The sequence below is a fragment of the Schistocerca americana genome, unplaced genomic scaffold, assembly GCF_021461395.2.
Source record: "Schistocerca americana isolate TAMUIC-IGC-003095 unplaced genomic scaffold, iqSchAmer2.1 HiC_scaffold_107, whole genome shotgun sequence".
In the NCBI taxonomy this organism is placed as follows: domain Eukaryota; kingdom Metazoa; phylum Arthropoda; class Insecta; order Orthoptera; family Acrididae; genus Schistocerca; species Schistocerca americana.
In genome coordinates this window covers 30,251-53,167 of record NW_025725123.1, presented here as the reverse complement: position 1 = coordinate 53,167, position 22,917 = coordinate 30,251, and the positions used below count along the sequence as shown (strand labels likewise).

Genomic DNA, 22,917 nt, shown 5'->3' with positions numbered 1-22,917 from the left:
CCGCGTGGGCCTGGCCGACCGCACTGCCTCGCCGCCTCGACGCGTGGGCCTGGCCGACCGCACTGCCTCGCCGCCTCGAAGAGTGGGCCTGACCGACCACACTGCCTCGCCGCGTGGGCCTGGCCCACCGCACTGCCTCGCCGCCTCGCCGCGTGGCCCTGGCCGACCGCACTGCCTCGCCGCCTCGCCGCGTGGGCCTGGCCGACCGCACTGCCTCGCTGCCTCGCCGCGTGGGCCTGGCCGACCGCACTGCCTCGCCGCCTCGCCGCGGCCGAGCGCACTGCCTAGCCACCTCGCCGCGGCCGAGCGCACTGCCTCGCCGCCTCGCCGCGGCCGAGCGCACTGCCTCGCCGCCTCGCCGCGGCCGAGCGCACTGCCTCGCCGCCTCGCCGCGTGGGCCTGGCCGACCGCACTGCCCCGCCGCCTCGAAGAGTGGGCCTGGCCGACCGCACTGCCTCGCCGCCTCGCCGCGTGGGCCTGGCCGACTGCACTGCACTGCCTCGCCGCCTCGCCGCCTCGCCGCGTAGGCCTGGCCGACCGCACTGCCTCGCCGCCTCGCCGCGTGGGCCTGGCTGACCGCACTGCCTCGCCGCGTAGGCCTGGCCGACCGCACTGCCTCGACGCCTCGCCGCGTGGGCCTGGCCGACCGCACTGCCTCGCCGCTTCGACGCGTGGGCCTGGCCGACCGCACTGCCTCGCCGCCTGACCGCGTGGGCCTGGCCGACCGCACTGCCTCGCCGCCTCGACGCGTGGGCCTGGCCGACCGCACTGCCTCGCCGCCTCGACGCGTGGGCCTGGCCGACCGCACTGCCTCGCCGCCTGACCGCGTGGGCCTGGCCGACCGCACTGCCTCGCCGCCTCGACGCGTGGGCCTGGCCGACCGCACAGCTTCGCCGCCTCGCCGCGTGGGCCTGACCGACCACACTGCCTCGCCGCATGGGCCTGGCCCACCGCACTGCCTCACCTCCTCGCGGCGTGGGCCTGGCCGAATGCACTGCCTCGCCGCCTCGCCGAGTGGGCCTGGCCGTCCGCACTGCCTCGCCGCCTCGCCGCGTGGGCCTGGCCGACCGCACTGCCTCGCCGCCTCGCCGCGTGGGCCTGGCCGACCGCACTGCCTCGCCGCGTGGGCCTGGTCGACCGCACTGCCTCGCCGCGTGGGCCTGGTCGACCGCACCGCCTCGCCGCGTGGGCCTGACCGACCGCACTGCCTCGCCGCGTCGGCCTGGCCGACCGCACTGCCTCGCCACCTCGCCGCGTAGGCCTGGCCGACCGCACTGCCTCGCCGCCTCGCCGCGTGGGCCTGGCCGACCGCACTGCCTCGCCGCCTCGCCGCGTGGGCCTGGCCGACCGCACTGCCTCGCCGCCTCGCCGCGTGGGCCTGGCCGACCGCACTGCCTCGCCGCGTGGGCCTGGCCGACCGCACTGCCTCGCCGCCTCGCCACGTGGGCCTGGCCGACCGCACTGCCTCGCCGCGTGGGCCTGGCCGACCGCACTGCCTCGCCGCCTCACCGCGTGGGCCTGGCCGACCGCACTGCCTCGCCGCCTCGCCGCGTGGGCCTGGCCGACCGCACTGCCTCGCCGCCTCGCCGCGTGGGCCTGGCCGACCGCACTGCCTCGCCGCGTCGCCGCGTGGGCCTGGCCGACCGCAGTGCCTCGCCGCCTCGCCGCGTGGGCCTGACCGACCACACTGCCTCGCCGCGTGGGCCTGGCCCACCGCACTGCCTCACCTCCTCGCGGCGTGGGCCTGGCCGACCGCACTGCCTCGCCGCCTCGCCGCGTGGGCCTGGCCGACCGCACTGCCTCGCCGCCTCGCCGCGTGGGCCTGGCCGACCGCACTGCCTCGCCGCCTCGCCGCGTGGGCCTGGCCGACCGCACTGCCTCGCCGCGTCGCCGCGTGGGCCTGGCCGACCGCAGTGCCTCGCCGCCTCGCCGCGTGGGCCTGACCGACCACACTGCCTCGCCGCGTGGGCCTGGCCGACCGCACTGCCTCGCCGCCTCGCCGCGTGGGCCTGGCCGACCGCACTGCCTCGCCGCGTGGGCCTGGCCGACCGCACTGCCTCGCCGCCTCGCCGCGTGGGCCTGGCCGACCGCACTGCCTCGCCGCCTCGCCGCGTGGGCCTGGCCGAATGCACTGCCTCGCCGCCTCGCCGAGTGGGCCTGGCCGACCGCACTGCCACGCCGCCTCGCCGCGTGGGCCTGGCCGACCGCACTGCCTCGCCGCCTCGCCGCGTGGGCCTGGCCCTCCGCACTGCCTCGCCGCCTCGCCGCGTGGGCCTGGCCGACTGCACTGCCTCGCCGCCTCGCCGCGTGGGCCTGGTCGACCGCACTGCCTCGCCGCGTGGGCCTGGTCGACCGCACTGCCTCGCCGCGTGGGCCTGGTCGACCGCACTGCCTCGCCGCGTGGGCCTGGCCGACCGCACTGCCTCGCCGCGTGGGCCTGGCCGAACGCACTGCCTCGCCGCGTGGGCCTGGCCGACCGCACTGCCTCGCCGCCTCGCCGCGTGGGCCTGGCCGACCGCACTGCCTCGCCGCCTCGCTGCGTGGGCCTGGCCGACCGCACTGCCTCGCCGCCTCGCCGCGTGGGCCTGGCCGACCGCACTGCCTCGCTGCGTGGGCCTGGCCGACCGCACTGCCTCGCCGCGTGGGCCTGGCCGACCGCACTGCCTCGCCGCGTGGGCCTGGCCGACCGCACTGCCTCGCCGCCTCGCCGCGTGGGCCTGGCCGACCGCACTGCCTCGCCGCCTCGCCGCGTGGCCCTGGCCGACCGCACTGCCTCGCCGCCTCGCCGCGTGGGCCTGGCCGACCGCAGTGCCTCGCCGCGTGGGCCTGGCCGACCGCAGTGCCTCGCCGCGTTGGCCTGGCCGACCGCAGTGCCTCGGCGCGTGGGCCTGGCCGACCGCACTGCCTCGGCGCGTGGGCCTGGCCGACCGCACTGCCTCGGCGCGTGGGCCTGGCCGACCGCACTGCCTCGGCGCGTGGGCCTGGCCGACCGCACTGCCTCGGCGCGTGGGCCTGGCCGACCGCACTGCCTCGGCGCGTGGGCCTGGCCGACCGCACTGCCTCGGCGCGTGGGCCTGGCCGACCGCACTGCCTCGGCGCGTGGGCCTGGCCGACCGCACTGCCTCGGCGCGTGGGCCTGGCCGACCGCACTGCCTCGGCGCGTGGGCCTGGCCGACCGCACTGCCTCGGCGCGTGGGCCCGGCCGACCGCACTGCCTCGGCGCGTGGGCCTGGCCGACCGCACTGCCTCGGCGCGTGGGCCTGGCCGACCGCACTGCCTCGGCGCGTGGGCCCGGCCGACCGCACTGCCTCGGCGCGTGGGCCCGGCCGACCGCACTGCCTCGGCGCGTGGGCCCGGCCGGCCGCACTGCCTCGGCGCGTGGGCCCGGCCGGCCGCACTGCCTCGGCGCGTGGGCCCGGCCGACCGCACTGCCTCGGCGCGTGGGCCCGGCCGACCGCACTGCCTCGGCGCGTGGGCCCGGCCGACCGCACTGCCTCGGCGCGTGGGCCCGGCCGACCGCACTGCCTCGGCGCGTGGGCCCGGCCGACCGCACTGCCTCGGCGCGTGGGCCCGGCCGACCGCACTGCCTCGGCGCGTGGGCCCGGCCGACCGCACTGCCTCGGCGCGTGGGCCCAGCCGACCGCACTGCCTCGGCGCGTGGGCCCGGCCGACCGCACTGCCTCGGCGCGTGGGCCCGGCCGACCGCACTGCCTCGGCGCGTGGGCCCGGCCGACCGCACTGCCTCGGCGCGTGGGCCCGGCCGACCGCACTGCCTCGGCGCGTGGGCCCGGCCGACCGCACTGCCTCGGCGCGTGGGCCCGGCCGACCGCACTGCCTCGGCGCGTGGGCCCGGCCGACCGCACTGCCTCGGCGCGTGGGCCCGGCCGACCGCACTGCCTCGCCGCGTGGGCCCGGCCGACCGCACTGCCTCGGCGCGTGGGCCCGGCCGACCGCACTGCCTCGGCGCGTGGGCCCGGCCGACCGCACTGCCTCGGCGCGTGGGCCCGGCCGACCGCACTGCCTCGGCGCGTGGGCCCGGCCGACCGCACTGCCTCGGCGCGTGGGCCCGGCCGACCGCACTGCCTCGGCGCGTGGGCCCGGCCGACCGCACTGCCTCGCCGCTTGGGCCCGGCCGACCGCACTGCCTCGGCGCGTGGGCCCGGCCGACCGCACTGCCTCGCCGCGTGGGCCCGGCCGACCGCACTGCCTCGCCGCGTGGGCCCGGCCGACCGCACTGCCTCGCCGCGTGGGCCCGGCCGACCGCACTGCCTCGCCGCGTGGGCCCGGCCGACCGCACCGCCTCGCAGCGTGGGCCCGGCCGACCGCACCGCCTCGTCGCCTCGCCCTGGACGACCGCACTGCCTCGTCGCCTCGCCCTGGACGACCGCACTGCCTCGCCGCCTCGCTGCGTGGGCCTGGCCGACCGCACTGCCTCACGACTGGACCTCATGGGCCTTGCCGACAGCACTGCCTCACGACCGGAGCTCACGGGCTTGGCAGACTGCTCGGCCTCACGACCGCAACTCACGGGCCTGGCCGGCAGCACTGGATTACGACCACACCTCTCGGGCCTGGCCGACACCACTGAATGACCACCGCACCTGTCGATCCTGGCCGACAGCACTGCCTCACGACCAGTCCTTATGCGCCTGGCCGACAGCACTGCCTCACGACCGCCCCTGATGCGCCTGGCCGACAGCACTGCCTCACGACCGCCCCTGATGCGCCTGGCGGGCCTCAGTGCATCACGACTGCTCCAGATGGGCCTGGCGGACTGCACTGCCTCACGACCGCATCCGATGGGCCTGGCGGAATGCACTGCTTCACATCCGCACCCGATGGGCCTGTCCCATCTGCCACCGCACCTTATTGCCTTGGCCAACTGTAGTGCTCGCCGTCGCACCTGATCTGCCTGGCCCGACTGTAGTGCCAAGCCACGACACCTGATGGGCCTGGCCCGACTGTAGTGCCTTGCCGCCACACCTGATGTGCCGGGCCCAACAGTGGTGCATCGCCGCCACACATGATGGGGTCCAGCCCGAAAGTAGTGCCTCATCGCCACACCTGATAGGCTTGGCCCGACCACAGTGCTTCGCTGACACACCTGATGGTTCTGGCCCGACGGCACTGCCTCGCCGCCGTAACTGATTGGCCTGGCTGACCATAGTGCCCCGCCTCCGGACATGATGGGCGTGGCTCGACCGCAGTTCGTTGCCTCCACCCTTGATGATACTGGCCCGACCGCAGTGCCACGCCGCCACACCTGATTGGCGTGTCTCAACCGCCGTGTCCCGCCACCACACATGATGATCCTGGCTCGACCACAGTGCCTCGCCTCCTCACCTGATCGGCTTGGCAGACCACAGTGCCTTGCCCACGCACCTGATTGGCCGGGCTGACAGCAATGCCTCACGATCGCACCTCACGGGCTTGGCCGACAGCAATGCCTCACGACCGCACCTCACGGGCTTGGCCGACAGCAATGCCTCACGACCGCACCTCACGGGCCTGGCCGACAGCAATGCCTCACGACCGCACCTCACGGGCCTGGCGGACTGCATTGTCTCACGACCACACCTCACGGGCCTGGCGGACTGCGGTGTCTCACGACCGCACCTCATGGGCCTGGCTGACGCACTGCCTTGCGACCGCACCTCACGGGCCTGGCCGACAGCTCTGCCTCGCAACCAGTCCTGATGTCCCTGGCCACAGCACTTCTTTATGACTCCAACTCTTGGGCCTGGACGACTACACGGCCTCACAAATGCACCTGATGGGCACTGCCGACTGCACCTGATGGTAATGGCCGATCCCACTGCCTGACGACCGCACCTGATGGTCCTGCCAGACTGTATTGCCTCACGACCAGTCCTGATGGGCCTGGCTGAGAGCACTGCCTCACGACCAGTCCTGATGGGCCTGGCTGAGAGCACTGCCTCACGACCAGTCCTGATGGGCCTGGCTGAGAGCACTGCCTCACGACCAGTCCTGATGGACCTGGCTGAGAGCTCTGCCTCACGACCAGTCCTGATGGACCTGGCCGGCAGCAGTGCCTCACGACAGCCCCTGATGCGCCTGGCGAACCGCAGTGCCTCACGACCGCACCAGATGGGCCTGGCGAACCGCAGTGCCTCACGACCGCACCAGATGGGCCTGGCGTACTCCACTGCCTCACGACCGCACCAGATGGGCCTGGCGTACTCCACTGCCTCACGACTGCATCTGATGGGCCTGGCGGACTGCACTGCCTCACGACCGCACCCGATGGGCCTGGCGGAATGCACTGCCTCACGACCGCCCCTGATGGGCCTGTTCCATCCGCCACTGCACCTCATTGCCTTGGCCGACTGTAGTGCTAGGCGTCGCACCTGATGGGCCTGGCCCGACTGTAGTGCCTCGCCTCGCCGCCACACATGATGATGGCCCGGCCCGACTGTAGTGCCTCGCCGCCACACATGATGGGGCCCGGCCTGAAAGTAGTGCCTCGCCGCCACACATGATGGGGCCCGGCCTGAAAGTAGTGCCTCGCCGCCACACATGATGGGGCCCGGCCTGAAAGTAGTGCCTCATCGCCACGCTTGATACGCCTGGCCCAACCACAGTGCTTCGCTGATGCACCTGATGTTTCTGGCCCGACCACACTGCCTCGCCGCCGCAACTGATTGGCCTGGCTGACCATAGTGCCTCGCCTCCAGACATGATGGACGTGGCCCGACCGCAGACCGTTGCCTCCACCCTTGATGATACTGGCCCGACCGCAGTGCCACGCCGCCACACCTGATTGGCGTGTCCCAACCACAGTGCCCCGCCGCCACACATGATGGTCCTGGCTCGACCACAGTGCCTCCCCTCCGCACCTGATGGGCCTGGCAGACCACAGTGCCTCGCCGCTGCACCTGATGCGCCTGGTCCGACTGCAGTGCCTCCCTCCACACCAGATGGGCCCGGTCCGACTGAAGTGCCTTGCTGCCGCACCACATGGTGCTGGCTCCACCGCAGTGCCTCACCGACATTCCATGTGGCCTGACCCGACGGCAGTGACTCGCCGCGCAGCCCCATAGGCGTCGCCAACCACACTGCCTCGCCGCTGCACCTGTTGGGCCTGACCGTCCACAGTGCCTCGCCGCCACGCCCCGTATGCCCGTTCCGACAACAGTGCCTCGCTGCCGCACCTGATTGGCCAGGCCGACCGCAGTGCCGAGCCGCCGCAACCAATTTTCCTGGTCGACAGCAGTGCCTAGCTCAATTGCCTGGCCCACCCTCAGTGCCTCAGCACTGCATCTGATTGGACTTGTCCACCGGCAGTGTTTCGCCGCAGCACCTGTTGGGCCTGGCCCACCAGCAGTGCCTTGGCGCCGCACCTGATTGGACTGGCCCACCTGCAGTGTTTCGCTGCCACACCCGTTGGGCCTGGCCCGACAGTTGGACAGTAGTGGCTCGCCACCACACCTGATGGGCCTTGCCCGACCGTAGAAACTCGCCGCCCCACCTGATAGTCCTGGCCCGACCGCAGTGCCTCGCGCTGCACCTGATGGGCATGGCCCAAACGCAGTACATCGATGCCGCACCTGATGCGCCTACCCGACCGCACCTGATGCGCCTACCCGACCGCACCTGATGCGCCTACCCGACCGCACCTGATGCGCCTACCCGACCGCACCTGATGCGCCTACCCGACCGCACCTGATACGCCTACCCGACCGCACCTGATGCGCCTACCCGACCGCACCTGATTATCCTGGCCCGACCACAGTGCACCATCACCGCACATGATTGGCGTGGCCGACCGCAGTAACTCACTGCCTCAACCGATGGACTTGGCCAACCGCAGTAGCTTGCCGCTGCAACTGATGGGCCAGGCTGACTGCATTGCCTCACCACAACACCTGATATGCCTGATGCACCACATTGCCTCTCATCCTTTCCTGATGTGCCTGGCCGACTGAAGTGCCTCGCCGTCGCACCTGATTGGCGTGGCCGACCGCAGTGCCTCGCCGTCGCACCTGATTGGCGTGGCCGACCGCAGTGCCTCGCCGTCGCACCTGATTGGCGTGGCCGACCGCAGTGCCTCGCTGCCGCACCTGATTGGCCTGGCCGACCGCAGTGCCTCGCCGCCACACCTGATTGGCCTGGCCGACCGCAGTGCCTCGCCGCCGCACCTGATTGGCCTGGCCGACCGCAGTGCCTCGCCGCCGCACCTGATTGGCCTGGCCGACCGCAGTGCCTCGCCGCCGCACCTGATTGGCCTGGCCGACCGCAGTGCCTCGCCGCCGCACCTGATTGGCCTGGCCGACCGCAGTGCCTCGCCGCCGCACCTGATTGGCCTGGCCGACCGCAGTGCCTTGCCGCCGCACCTGATTGGCCTGGCCGACCGCAGTGCCTCGCCGCCGCACCTGATTGGCCTGGCCGACCGCAGTGCCTCGCCGCCGCACCTGATTGGCCTGGCCGACCGCAGTGCCTCGCCGCCGCACCTGATTGGCCTGGCCGACCGCAGTGCCTCGCCGCCGCACCTTATGGGCCCGGCCGACCGCAGTGCCTCGCCGCCGCACCTTATGGGCCCGGCCGACCGCAGTGCCTCGCCGCCGCACCTTATGGGCCCGGCCGACCGCAGTGCCTCGCCGCCGCACCTTATGGGCCCGGCCGACCGCAGTGCCTCGCCGCCGCACCTTATGGGCCCGGCCGACCGCAGTGCCTCGCCACCGCACCTTATGGGCCCGGCCGACCGCAGTGCCTCGCCGCCGCACCTTATGGGCCCGGCCGACCGCAGTGCCTCGCCGCCGCACCTTATGGGCCCGGCCGACCGCAGTGCCTCGCCGCCGCACCTTACGGGCCCGGCCGACCGCAGTGCCTCGCCGCCGCACCTTATGGGCCCGGCCGACCGCAGTGCCTCGCCGCCGCACCTTATGGGCCCGGCCGACCGCAGTGCCTCGCCGCCGCACCTTATGGGCCCGGCCGACCGCAGTGCCTCGCCGCCGCACCTTATGGGCCCGGCCGACCGCAGTGCCTCGCCGCCGCACCTTATGGGCCCGGCCGACCGCAGTGCCTCGCCGCCGCACCTTATGGGCCCGGCCGACCGCAGTGCCTCGCCGCCGCACCTTATGGGCCCGGCCGACCGCAGTGCCTCGCCGCCGCACCTTATGGGCCCGGCCGACCGCAGTGCCTCGCCGCCGCACCTTATGGGCCCGGCCGACCGCAGTGCCTCGCCGCCGCACCTTATGGGCCCGGCCGACCGCAGTGCCTCGCCGCCGCACCTTATGGGCCCGGCCGACCGCAGTGCCTCGCCGCCGCACCTTATGGGCCCGGCCGACCGCAGTGCCTCGCCGCCGCACCTTATGGGCCCGGCCGACCGCAGTGCCTCGCCGCCGCACCTTATGGGCCCGGCCGACCGCAGTGCCTCGCCGCCGCACCTTATGGGCCCGGCCGACCGCAGTGCCTCGCCGCCGCACCTTATGGGCCCGGCCGACCGCAGTGCCTCGCCGCCGCACCTTATGGGCCCGGCCGACCGCAGTGCCTCGCCGCCGCACCTTATGGGCCCGGCCGACCGCAGTGCCTCGCCGCCACACCTTATGGGCCTGGCCGACCGCAGTGCCTCGCCGCCGCACCTTATGGGCCTGGCCGACCGCAGTGCCTCGCCGCCGCACCTTATGGGCCCTGCCGACCGCTGTGCCTCGCCGCCGCAATTTATGGGCCCGGCCGACCGCAGTGTATCGCCGCCGCACCTCATGGGACCGGCCGACCGCAATGCTTTACCGCCGCACCTCATGGGGCTAGCAGACTGCAGTGCCCCGCCGCCGCACCTCATCCGCCTGGCCGACCGCATTAGATCGTTACAACACCTAATAGGCCTCGCTGACCGCAGTGCCTCGCCGCCGCACCTCATGGGCCCGGCCGACCGCAGTGCCTCGCCGCCGAACCTCATGGGCTCGGCTGACCGCAGTGCTCCGCCGCCGAACCTCAAGGGCTCGGCTGACAGCAGTGCTCCGCCGCCGAAGCTCATGGGCTCGGCTGACCGCAGTGTTTCGCCGCCGCTCCTCATGGGCTCGGCTGACCGCAGTGTTTCGCTGCCACTCCTCATGGGCTCGGCTGACCGCAGTGCTTCGCCGCCGCTCCTCATGGGCTCGGCTGACCGCAGTGCTTCGCCGCCGCTCCTCATGGTCTCGGCAGACCGCCGTGCTTCGCCGCCGCACCTCATGGGCTCGGCTGACCGCAGTGCTTCGCCGCCGCACCTCATGGGCTCGGCTGACCGCAGTGCTTCGCCGCCGCACCTCATGGGCATGGCTGACCGGAGTGCTTCGCCGCCGTACCTCATGGGCTCGGTCGACCGCAGTGCATAGCCGCTGCCCCTCATGCGCCTGGCCGTCTGCAGTGCCTCACCGCCGCACCGCATGCGCCTGGCCGTCTGCAGTGCCTCACCACCGCACCGCATGCGCCTGGCCGACTGCAGTGACTCGCAGTTGCTCCCGATGCACCTGGCCGACCGCAGTGCCTTGACGGCACACCTGTTGGGCCTAGCATAAAGCAGTGCCTCGCGCGCTCACCTGTTGGATCTGGCTGACCGCAGTGCCTCGCTGCCGCACCTGAAGGGACTGGCCCACCCACAGTGCCTCGCTGCCGCACCTTATACGCCTGGCCCGACCATAGTGCCTCGCCGCCACACCTGATGGGCCTGGCCCGACCACAGTGCCTCACCGGCGCACCTGTTGGGCCTGGCCCGACAGTAGGACAGTAGTGGCTCCCTGCCACACCTGATAGTCCTGGCCCAACCACAGCGCCTCGCCGCCGCACCTGATGGGCCTCGCCCGACCACAGTGCCTTGCCGCCGCACCTGATGGGCCTGGACCACCCGAAGTGCCTCGCCGCCGCACCTGATGGTCCTGGCACGCCCGCAGTGCCTCACTGTCACACCTGATGGGCCTGGCCGACCGCAGAGTCTCACCGCCACTCCTCATGGGCCTGGAGGACTGCAGTGCCTCGCCGCCGCACCTCATGGGCCTGGCCGACCGCAGTGCCTTGCCCTGCACCTCGTAGGCTATGCTGACCAGATTCCCACGCAGCCGCATCTGTTGGCCCTCCAAGACCTCAGTGCTTCACCGGCCCACCTGTTGGGCCTGGCCCAACCGCAGTCCCTTACCACCGCACTTGATGATCCTGGCCCGATCGCAGTGTTCTGCCGCCGCACCAGATTGTCCAGTCCCCACCGTAGTGTCTTGCAGCCGCTAATGTTGCGCCTGGCCGACCGCAGAGCCTCGCCACCGCACCTGATGGGCCTTGCTGACCGCAGTGCCTCGCTGCCGCACCTGATGGCCTGGCCTGACTACAGAGCCTCGCCGCCGCACCTGATGAGCCACGCCGACTGCATTGCCTCGCTGCCAAACCTGATGGGCCTGGCCTGACCACAGAGCCTCACCGCCGCACCTGATGGGTCTGGCCTGACTGCAGTGCTTCGGCGCCTCATCTGATGGTCCTGGCCCGACCGCAGTGCCTTGCAGCTGCAACCGATGGGCCTGGCCTGACCGCAACCAATGGGCCTGGCCCGACCGCAACCAATGGGCCTGGCCCGACTGTACCTGATGGGCATGGCCTGACCACAGTGCACCATCAGCGCATGTGATGGGCCTGGCCTAACCGCATTGCCTCTCAGGCGCACCTGATAGTCCTGGCTGACAGCAGTGCCTCGCCGCCGCGTCTCATGGGTTTGGTCAACCACATAGCCTCGCCGCAGCACCTGATTGCATGGCCCAGACGGACGTTCTCGCCGGAGCACCTGATGTGCCTTGCCGACCGCAGTGCCTCGCCGCCGCACCTGATGTGCGTTCCTGACCGTATCGCCTCCGTGCGGGAACTGCTGTGCCTCACCTACCACATTGCCTCGTATCCGTGCTTGATGTGCCTGGCCGACCACAGTGCCTCGCCCTCGTTCCTGATTGGCCTCTCCGACCGCAGTGCCTTGCCCCCGTTCCTGATTGGCTTCTCCGACCGCAGTGCCTCGCCGCCACACCTGATGGGCCTGGCCGACAGCAGTGCTTCACCGCTGCACCAGAAGGGCCTGGCCTGACCGCACTGCCTCACTGCCGCACATGATGGGCCTTGCCCGACCCTAGTGCCTCGACGCCGCACCTGAAGGGCCTGGTCCGACTGCAGTGCCTCGTTGCTGTACCTGATGTGCCTGGCCGAACGCAATGCCTCTCCACTGCGCCCCGTCAGCCTGGCCGACCGCACCTTAAGGGCCTAGTTCACCACACAGGCTCACGGTCTTATTCTACAGGCCTAGGTACCCATACAGGCTCACGACTCCACCTTAATGGCCTAGGTGACTACACTGGCTCACGACTCCACCATAATTGCCTAGGTGACCACACTGTCTGATAACCACTCCTGAAGGGCCTACGTGACCACACTGCCTCACAACCACTCCTGTAGGGCCTAGCTGACCACACTGCCTCACAACCGCTCCTGAAGGGCCTAGGTGACCACACTATCTTAGGCTCGCACTGCGTCCGGACTGCATGTGATGAGCCTGGCCTACCTCACAGCTTCACGACCACACCTCATATGCATGGCTGGCCCTTTTGTTTCGAGACCAACCTTCGTTTCCCTGGCTGACCGCTCTATGTCCCTACCGAGCTATTGAGCCTGGCCAAAGCTCTGCCTCAAGACTGTACCTGAAGTGACCGGCTCATCGCACTACTTCACACTCATGCCAAATGGGAATAGCTAACCACACTGATTCACGCTAGCTACAGTTTGGAATGACTGTCTACTGTGCTTCACGAGCCCATAATATGGTTCTGGCTGACTGCCAGGAAGCACTTCCTCACATTTCCACCTCATGCTACTAGATGATGGGCCTAGCCAAACAAACTGCCTCAGAACCCCACCTGGTAGACATGGCAGACCCTGCCGCATCACGATTGAATGTGATGGTCCTTGCCAACTGCTCTGCTTCCAGACCTGAATTAATGGCGATGGGTGATTCCTAAAGGGCATGGCCATCTGTAGTGTTAAACTATGCTGGGCTGAACAGACCACCTCAAAACCGCACGTGATGGGGCTGACCGGTTGCTAAGCCTCACGATCTCTTATGATGGGAAAGGAAGATCGCTCCGTATGACGACTGCACATGAAGGGCGACATCTCTGCCACACAACCACACCTGATGTGCCTGGTCTATCTCACCTGATGGGCCTGGTCCATGGCACGTGATGGACTGTGCTGACAGCACAGCCTCACAACAGCTCCAGATTGCGTTGGACATCAGCACCGCATGATGACTGTACCTGAAGGGCCTTGATGAACACACTGCCTCACGACCTCACCTAATGGGCCTGGCCGACACACCTGCCGCACAACGACACCTGCATCACGACGACACCTGCGTCACGACCACACCTGATTGGCCTGGCGGACTGCACGGCTTCACAACCACACCTGATGGGCCTTGCGGACTGCACTGCCTCATGACTGCTCCTGATGGGCCTTGCAGACTGCACTGCGTCATGACTGCTCCTGATGGGCCTTGCGGACTGCACTGCATCATGACTGCTCCTGATGGGCCTTGCGGACTGCACTGCCTCATAGCTGCTCCTGATGGGCCTGGCGGACTTCGCTGCCTCCCAACAGCACCTGATGGGCCTGGCCCGACCTAAGTGCCTCGCCACCACACTTGATGGGCCTGGCCCGACCTAAGTGCCTCGCCACCACACTTGATGGGCCTGGCCCGACCACAGTGCATCGTCGCTTCACTTAATGGGCCTGGCCTGAACGAAGTGCTTCACTGCCACACCCAGTGAGATTGGCCGACCGCACCTAAATTTCTAGGTGACCACACTTCCTCACGACCGCACCTTAAGGTCCTAAGTGGCCACACTGCCTCACAACACCTCCTGAAGGGCCTAGGTGACCACACTGCCTCACAACCGCACCTGAAAGGCCTAGGTGAACACACTACCTGCGGGCCATGGTGCCACAGTACTGCAACTGATAAGCCTGGCCTACCTCACAGTTTCACGACCACCCCTCATATGCATGGCTGGCCCTTTTCGTTTCGAGACCACACTTCATTTCCTAGGCCGACTGCTCTACGTCACTAACTAGGTATTGAGCATGGCCAAAAGCTTAGCCTCAAGACTCTATATGATGTGCCAGGCTCATCAGACTGCTTCACACTCATGCCAAATGGGAATGGCTGACCACACTGCTACACGCCTGATACTGATGGGAATGACTGTCCACTGTGCTTCACAAGCGCAGCAGATGGCCCTGGCTGACTGAAAGGCAGCACTTCCTCACATTCCCACCTAATGATAATAGATGATCGCATTGCTGCAGTACCTCATGAACTGAAAAATGGGCCTAGCCAACCAAACCGTGTCACATCCGCACCTGATAGACATGGCGGAGCCTGCCACATCATGACCGAACATAATGGTCCAAGCCGACTGCTCTGCTTCGTTACTTGAACTAATGACGTTGGAAAATTACACTGCCTCACAAACACACCTTAAGTGCATGGCCATCTGTAGTGTTAAACTACCCTGTCAGATGGGCTGGGCTGAACAAATTGCCTCGAAAACACACGTGATGGGTCTGACCGGACGCTTAGCCTCACGAACGCGTATGACGGTGTAGGAAGGCAGCTCTGTATGATGACTGCACCTGATGGGCGACATCTCTACCTCACAAGCACACCTGCCATACCTGGACTATTGCACCTGTAGGGCCTGGCTTAGGGCACCTGATAGACTGGGCCAACAGCACGGCCTCACAACAGCACCAGATGGACCTGGACAACTGCACTTCCTCATGACAGCTCATAATGGGCCTTGCTGAACACACTGCCTCACGACCTCACTTGATGGGCCTGGCCGACAGCACTGCCTCACGACCGCAAGTGATGAGCCGGGCTGGTCGCACAGACTCACGACCGTACCTGATAGGCCCGGCCAACCGCACTTCCTCACAACCGCACCTGATGGGTCTGGCGACCATACTTCCTCATGACTGCACCTGATGGGTCTGGCGACCATACTTCCTCATGACTGCACCTGATGCGCCTGGGTGACCGCACTGCCTCAAGACCGCACCTGATGGGCCTGGCTGACACACTGCCTCACAACCTCACAGGATGGGACTGGCCGACACACTGCCTCATGACTGCACCTGATGGGCCTGGCCGACCGCACCTGATGGGGCTGACCAACCCCACCTAATGGGCCTGGCCGACAGCACTGCCCCATGACTGCAAATAATGGGCCTGGCCGACAGCACTGCCTCATGACCGCACCTCATGGGCCTGGCCAACAGCATTGCCTCATGAACACACCTGATGGGCCTGGCTGACAGCACTGCCTCATGACCGCACCTGATGGGCCTGGCACACTGCACTGCCTCACGACTGCACCTGATGGGCCTGGAGGTCTGCACTGCCTCATGACCGCACCTGATGGGCCTGGCCAAACGCACCTGATGGGCCTGGCTGAACGCACCTGATGTGCATGTCTGACCCCACTGCCTCACCTAATGGGTCGGACCGAACCCACTGCCTCACCTGATGGGTCCGGCCGAACCCACTGTCTCACCTGATGGGTCTGGCTGACCCCACGTCCTCATGACTGCACCGGATGTGCCTGGCCATCTGCACTGCCTCATGACTGCACTTGATGGGCCTGGCTGTCCGCACTGCCTGATGATCACATCTGATTGGCCTGGCTGACAGCACTGCCTCACGACCGCAACCCAAGCTGCTGGCTGACTGCAAGGCACCACTTCCTCAATTTCCCACGTAATGGCATTGCTGCACCACCTCAAGAGCCGAGAAAATGGACTTAGCCAACCAAACCACCGCACAATCACACATAATGGACATGGCGGACACTCCCGCATCATGACCGAACATGTTGGTCCTCGCCGACTGCTCCGCTTTGTGATGTGCCGATGCCCAATTGCACTGCCCCACAAACTCACCTAAAGGGCATGGCCATCTGTAGTGTTTAACTACAGTGATGGATGTGCTGGGCTGAACAAATCGCATCAATACCACATGTGATCGGCCTGACCAATTGCTTAGCCTCATGATTAAATATGACGGGAAAGGAAGAGCGCTCTGTAAGACGACCGCATCCGATAGGCGACATCAATACTACATAACCACATTTGATGGGCCTGACCGAATTCACCTGATGCTCCTGGTAATTCCACATGATGGGCCTTGTCTATTGCACATAATGGGGAAGGTCTATTGCACCTGAAGGATCACGATGAGAGCATGGCAACACAACACCACCAGATGGTCCTGAACATCAGCACTGCATCAAGACCATACCTGAAGGGGCTTGATGAATGCACTGCCACACGTAGTCAGCTAATAAGCCTGGACGACAGCCCTGCCTCACGACATCAACAGATGTGCCCGGCCGACCGCACTGCCCCACGACCTCACTTGATGGGCCTGGCCGACCCTACTGCCTCACGACCGCCACTGACCGCACCTGATGGGCCTGGCCGAACCTACTGCCTCACGACCGCCACTGATCGCACCTGATGGGCCTGGCCGACCCCACTGCCTCACGACTGCCTCGGACCACACCAGAAGGGCCTGGCGACTGCACCAGCTGGGCCTGGCGACTGCACCAGCTGGGCCTGGCGACTGCACCAGCTGGGCCTGGCGACTGCACCAGCTGGGCCTGGCGACTGCACCAGCTGGGCCTGGCGACTGCACCAGCTGGGCCTGGCGACTGCACCAGCTGGGCCTGGCAACTGCACCAGCTGGGCCTGGCGACTGCACCAGCTGGGCCTGGCGACTGCACCAGCTGGGCCTGGCGACTGCACCAGCTGGGCCTGGCGACTGCACCAGCTGGGCCTGGCGACTGCACCAGCTGGGCCTGGCGACTGCACCAGCTGGGCCTGGCGACTGCACCAGATGGGCCTGGCGACTGCACCAGATGGGCCTGGCGACTGCACCAGATGGGCCTGGCGACTGCACCAGATGGGCCTGGCGACCGCACCAGATGGGCGTGGCGATTGCACCTGATGGGCCTGGCGACCGCTCCCGATGGGCCTGGCGACCGCTCCCGATGGGCCTGGCGACCGCTCCCGATGGGCCTGGCGACCGCTCCCGATGGGCCTGGCGACCGCTCCCGATGGGCCTGGCCGACCGCACTGCCTCACGAATGCACCCTATGGGCTTGGCCAACTGCACCTTATGTGCCTGGCTGACCACACCTGAGGGGGCATGGCCGACCGCACCTGATGGGCCTGGCTGACCACACCTGAGGGGGCTGGCCGACCACACCTGATGGGACTGGCCGACCACACTGCCTCACGACCACACCTGATGGGCCTGGCCGAGAACACTGCCTCATGACCGCAACACATGGTGCTGGCTGACTGCAAGGTACCACTTCCTCAGATTCCCACCTAACGGCCCTAGATGATCGCATTGCTGCACCACCAGATGAATGGATAAAATGGGCCTAGCCAACCAAACCACCGCACAATCCCACATGATGCGCATGGCGGACTTGTCGCATCATGACCGAACATGTTGGTCCTCGCCGACTGCTCTGCCTTGTGACCTGAACTAATGGCGTTGTCAAATTTGCACTGCCTCACAAACTCACCAAAAGGACATGGCTATTTGTAGTGTTAAACTACAGTGACGGATGGGCCGGGCTGAACAAACTCTCTCAAAACCGCACATGATCGTCCTCACTGATTGCTTAGCCTCACAACCGCACCTGATGGGACTGACAGACGGCACTGTTCCATGACCGCAGCTGAGGGGCCTGGTTGACGGCACTGGCCCAATATCGCACCTGATTGGTCTGGCCGATGGCACAGCGCCAAGGCCACACCTGATGGGCCTGCCCGACAGCACAGGGCCACGACCCCACCTGATGGGCCTGGGTGACGACACAGCTAGATGACTGCACCTGATGTGCCTGGCTGATGGCAATGCCCCAAGTCCACACTTGATTGGCTGGTCGGCAGCACTGCCTCATGACTGCATCTGATGGGCCTGGCCAACGGCACTGCCCGGCAAACGCACCTGATTGGCCTGGCCGACGCACTGCCTGGCAAACGCACCTGATTGGCCTGGCCAACAGCACTGCCTGGCAAATGCACCTGATGGGCCTGGCCGACGGCACTGCCCCACAGAAGCACCTGATGGGCCTGGCCGACGGCACTGCCCCACCACTGCACCAGATGGGCCTGACCGGCGGCACTGCCCCACGACTGCACCTCTTGTGCCTGGTCAACCGCACTGCCCCATGACAGCAACTGATCGGCCTGGGCTATGACACTTCATGAGAATGCACCTACTTGGTCTCGCAGACAGCACTGCCCCACAGACACACCTGATGGGCCTGGGTGACAGCGCTGCCCCACGATCACAGCTGATTGGCCTGACTGACAGCACTGCCCCATGACCGCAACTGATGGGACTTGGCGACGACACTGCTACACGCCCGCGCCTGATGGGCCTGCCTGAGGTCACTGCCCCACATCAGCAACTGATAGGCCTGTTGGACGGCACTGCCCTATGACCACAACTGATTATCCTGGCCACTGGCTCTGCCCCACCACTGCAACTCATTGGCCAGCCTGACGGCTCTGCCCCTGAACCGCAACTGATTGGCCTTGCCAACGTCATTGCCCCACAACCGCAGCAGATGCGCCTGGCCGTAGGCACTACCCCACAACTGCAGCAGATGGGCCTGGCCGTAGGCACTACCCCACAACCGCAGCAGATGGGCCTGGCCGGCAGCACTGCCCCACAACTGCGTCCCATGGGCCTGGCCGACAAACTGCCACAATACAGCAACGATGGGCCTGGCCTACGGCACTTCACCAGAACGCACCTGAGGGACCTGGCTGACGGCACTGCCCCATGAACACAGCGGATGGGCTTGGCCGACTGCACTGCCTCACGACCGTAACTGATTGGCCTGGCTGACGGCACTGCCAAACGAAAGCACTTGATGTGCCTGGGTATATCACTGAACCCCTGACAGCACCTGATGGGCCTGGGCAACAGCACTGCTCCCTGACAGCACCTGAGTGGCCTGGGCGACAGCACTACCCCACGACCACACCTGTCGGGCTTGGCCGACGGCACAGCCCCACAGCTGCACCTGATGGTCCTGGCTGATGGCACAGCCGCACGACTGCACTTGAGGGGCCTGGCTGACAGCACTGCCCCACGAATGCCCGGCTGACATCACTGACCCACGGCTGCAACTGATGGGCCTGGCCGACGTTGCTGATCCATGGCTGCACCTGATGGGCCTGGCCACAGTCACTGCCCAACGACCGAAACTATTAGGCTTGCCCAAAGTCACTGCCCCACGACTGCAACTGATTGGCCTGGCCGACATCACTTCCCCATGTCTGCAACTGATTGTCCTGGCTGATGGCTCTGCCCCATGACCGCGACTAATTGGCCTCACAGACAGCACTGATCCACACTGCCGCACCACTTCACTGCCCCACCTGATGGGTCTGGCCCAGCGCATTGTGTTACCGCCTCACGACCACTCTTGATGGGTCTCCTGACTGCACTGCTGCACCACCTTACCACCCTACCTAATGGGCTATGCTGACCACCCTGCCTCATGCCCCATTCGGTGAGCCTGGCCAAATGCACCTCCTCACTGATGGTCTTTGCCAAACACTCTGCCTAGTGGCCACATTTACTTTGTCTGGCTAACTGCTATGCATAGTTTCCCCACTAGACTTGCCTGAACCACTGCTCTGCCTCAGTACTGCACACGGTTTGCCTGGGCGACCACTCAGTCGCACAACCCTACCTGATGGGCCTGGCCGACCATTGTGCCTCATGTCGCAACCGGTGTGCCTGCAGACCACACTGCCACACTGCCCCGCAACCATATCTGTTGGGCCATGCTGACTGCTATGCCTCCTGTCCACACCTGATATGCCATGCCAACTCTTCACCTTATGACCCCACATGAATGGCCCAGCCATCCACACTGCCAGACCACATGACGGGCACACCTGATGGGTCTGGCTGACTGCAGTGCCGCACCGCCTCATGACCTCAACTGATATGCCTGTTTGACTGCACTGCCTCACTGCCACATGACGCCAATTGATAGGGTTGGCTGGTCGCACTGCGTCACAACCCCTCCAGATGTGCCTCACCGACCATGCTGCCTCTTTTCCCTACCTGATTTGCCTGGCCGACCATGCCACCTCACGACCCCAACTAATGGGCCTGGCCGACTGCGCCTCATCACGACCACACCTGATGGACCTGGCCAATTGTGCATCGTCATGTCCTTACCTGATGGGACTCACCAAATGCCCCCCTCACAACGTCACTTTATGGGCTTGGCAGAGTGCACCGCTTCAGAACCCCACTGCTTCACGTTCTCACTTGATGGGCCATGTTGGCTTCAACGCCTTAGACTCCATCTGATGGGCCGAGCCGACTGAACCAGCTCAGACACTACATGATGAGCTGTGTCGACTGCACCACCTCACTATGCTCCACCACATGGTCCTAGCCTGAGCGCACTGCCTCTCGACCCCACCTGATGGGGCTGGTCAACTGCATCACCTCACAACCTCACCTGATGGGCCTGGCTGACCCAACTGCCTCATGACCCTACCAGATGGGCCTGGCTGCCCACCACACCTCAACACAGCGCCTGATGGCCCCCCCTGCGGGTTCAGGGGTAAGAATAGGCCCTCGGCATTCCTGCTTGTCGTAAGAGGCGACTAAAAGGTGCCTCAACTGTTTCGGCCTTAATGTGATGGTCCTCATTGGGGGTTTGACCTCCATTTTTCCAAATTCAACAGAAGAATGAGCCTTTTGGGGAAGGTCACCTTACGTGGTGCACCATGAGTCCTCTGTGCCCTAAGACCTCGGCACACGTTATCATCTTGGCGTCGTAACTGCACCCTCCATCCCTCATTTTGGGCATACACACCTGATGGATTGTGTCAGCTACGCCCTTAGTGCATTACCATCTGCACCCACGATCACTATGGACTGCCAATGGCACCCAAAATCCAGCACGGTAGCCAGCCCGTTGTGGTGGGGTCGTCATGTACCCTCTAGATTGTAGCCCCCTGACAACACAGGGATCGTACTGCCGATGCCTTCGCTGACACCTCCCCATGTAAGCCAAGGAGTAGATGCTCGTCTGTCTGGGGCATCAGGACTCCCGGCAACGGCCATCCTGCCAGGTGGCCTTTGCTGTAGCTGGGTGGCGCCCGTGGGGAGAGCCCCATGTCGGAGTGGGTGCCATCGGGGCGGATACCCCGCAATGAAGCGGGTAAAGTCTCAATCCGGTGGTCGCACGACCACCAACGTCTCTAAGCGCGGTAAAGTCAACTTTAATGCTGTGGCATATGACCCCAAATCGTTCCCTTCCCTAACCACGCCCTGGGAGGGACGCAGGGCTGCGGATAGACAGGAGCCATATTCACCGCGATACCTTGTGTGCAGCAGAACTGATGGGGATTCATTTTTGGGGACGAAGCCTCTGTTCTTTGTGACCCATCTTGAAGATAAGTTTGGGCAAGTGGCATCTCTTTCCAAAATGTGGAGCGGGGTGATTATGATACAAGCAGCTTCCTCTGCACAGTCAAGGGCGTTACTCGCCTGTGAGAAGCTTGGTGACATACCCATTATCGTCACTCCTCATAAGTCACTGAATTTGGTCCAGGGGATTATCTTTCATAAAGATTTTTTGCTACAGTCTGATGAAGAGATAAGGGAGAACTGGGCACGACAAGGTGTACACTTCGTTCGTCGTGCCTTTAGGGGACCCAAGGATAATAGGATCGCTACCGGTGCTTTCATCATGGCCTTTGAGGGTGACTGCTTGCCTGAGAAGGTCAAGGTCATGATCTACCGGTGCGATGTCAAGCCCTATGTCCTGCCCCCTATGCGATGCTTCCAGTGCTGGAACTTCGGACACATGTCCTCCAGATGCACTGCCAGCCCCACGTGTCGAGATTGTGGACGACCTTCTCATCCCAATGTTCCGTGTGCTCTGCCTCCCATCTGCATTAACTGTGGGGAGCATCATTCTCCCTGCTCGCCAGACTGTGCAGTCTACCACCGAGAGCGGAAGATACAAGAAATTAAGACCCTGGGCCGTTTAACTTACCAAGAGGCGAGGAAGAAATTAGAACGGCTCAACCCCACACCTATGTTGAGGAGTTATGCTGCTGTAACACTGCCGCCACCAGTTCCTGCAACGGTTCCTCTCACAGTTGGTCCACCGAAAAGTCAAGTTACGCCTGTCCCACAACAGGTGGGGGCCACTCTCTCTTCCACTGCTCCCAAAACACACAGTTTGGGAGCAGTGCGCCCCGAACAACTGGGGACGTCAGTCCCCACCTCTCAGCCGGAGAGGCGACTGCATTCTCCGGCTGCTCAACCGGAGAGGCGACCGCCTTCTCCGGCTGCTCAGCCGGACAGGCGACCGCCCTCTCCGGCTGCTCAGCCGGACAGGCGACCGCCCTCTCCGGCTGCTCAGCCGGACAGGCGACCGCCCTCTCCGGCTGCTCAGCCGGAGAGGCGACGGCCCTCTCCGGCTTCTCAGCCGGAGGGGCGACGGCCCTCTCAGGCTTCTCAGCCGGAGGGGCGACGGCCCTCTCAGGCTTCTCAGCCGGAGGGGCGACGGCCCTCTCAGGCTTCTCAGCCGGAGGGGCGACGGCCCTCTCAGGCTTCTCAGCCGGAGGGCGACGGCCCTCTCAGGTTTCTCAGCCGGAGGGGCGACGGCCGTCTCCGGCTGATCAGCCGGTGACGCGCGGGCCTTCTCCGGCCTCACTTGTTCGGAAGGGATCCCTTGAGGGAGTCCCTTCCAAGGACTTCCCCAGTGTCTCACAAGACACTAGCCAGTAGCTGAAGAAGCTACCAGCTGCTTTTCGAAGGCCTTC

General features: G+C 66.1%; 3 protein-coding genes across 3 annotated transcripts; 2 read left to right on the top strand and 1 right to left on the bottom strand.

The window, feature by feature from the left end:
- Positions 1-6,820: 6,820 nt before the first annotated feature.
- On the top strand, positions 6,821-10,334 carry LOC124560156 (polycystic kidney disease protein 1-like 3). Its single transcript, XM_047130919.1, has 2 exons — positions 6,821-6,981; positions 7,949-10,334. Exons 1-2 carry the CDS (start codon positions 6,821-6,823, stop codon positions 10,332-10,334), a joined length of 2,547 nt encoding a protein of 848 aa, XP_046986875.1.
- A 2,985-nt stretch (positions 10,335-13,319) lies between these two features.
- LOC124560155 (male-specific sperm protein Mst84Db-like) lies at positions 13,320-13,646 on the top strand. Its single transcript, XM_047130918.1, has one exon. It carries the CDS (start codon positions 13,320-13,322, stop codon positions 13,644-13,646), a length of 327 nt encoding a protein of 108 aa, XP_046986874.1.
- A 5,431-nt stretch (positions 13,647-19,077) lies between these two features.
- On the bottom strand, positions 19,078-22,704 carry LOC124560154 (alpha carbonic anhydrase 8-like; the record flags this gene model as incomplete). The annotated part of the gene is made up of 2 exons (XM_047130917.1): positions 19,078-19,272; positions 22,417-22,704. Coding segments are annotated over 2 exons (483 nt in total), but the record flags the coding sequence as incomplete, so codon positions are not given.
- Between the last annotated feature and the right edge of the window lie 213 nt (positions 22,705-22,917).

What these genes read in the sequence shown, in the direction of transcription:
- LOC124560156 (XM_047130919.1), top strand. Translation starts at nt 6,821, where the DNA reads ATGGTCCTGGCTCGACCACAGTGCCTCCCCTCCGCACCTGATGGGCCT. An exon ending in CCTTGCTGCCGCACCACATG is followed by an intron (nt 6,982 to 7,948) that starts GTGCTGGCTCCA and finishes GGCCGACTGAAG; the next exon opens with TGCCTCGCCGTCGCACCTGA.
- LOC124560155 (XM_047130918.1), top strand. Translation starts at nt 13,320, where the DNA reads ATGGGCCTGGCCGACACACCTGCCGCACAACGACACCTGCATCACGAC.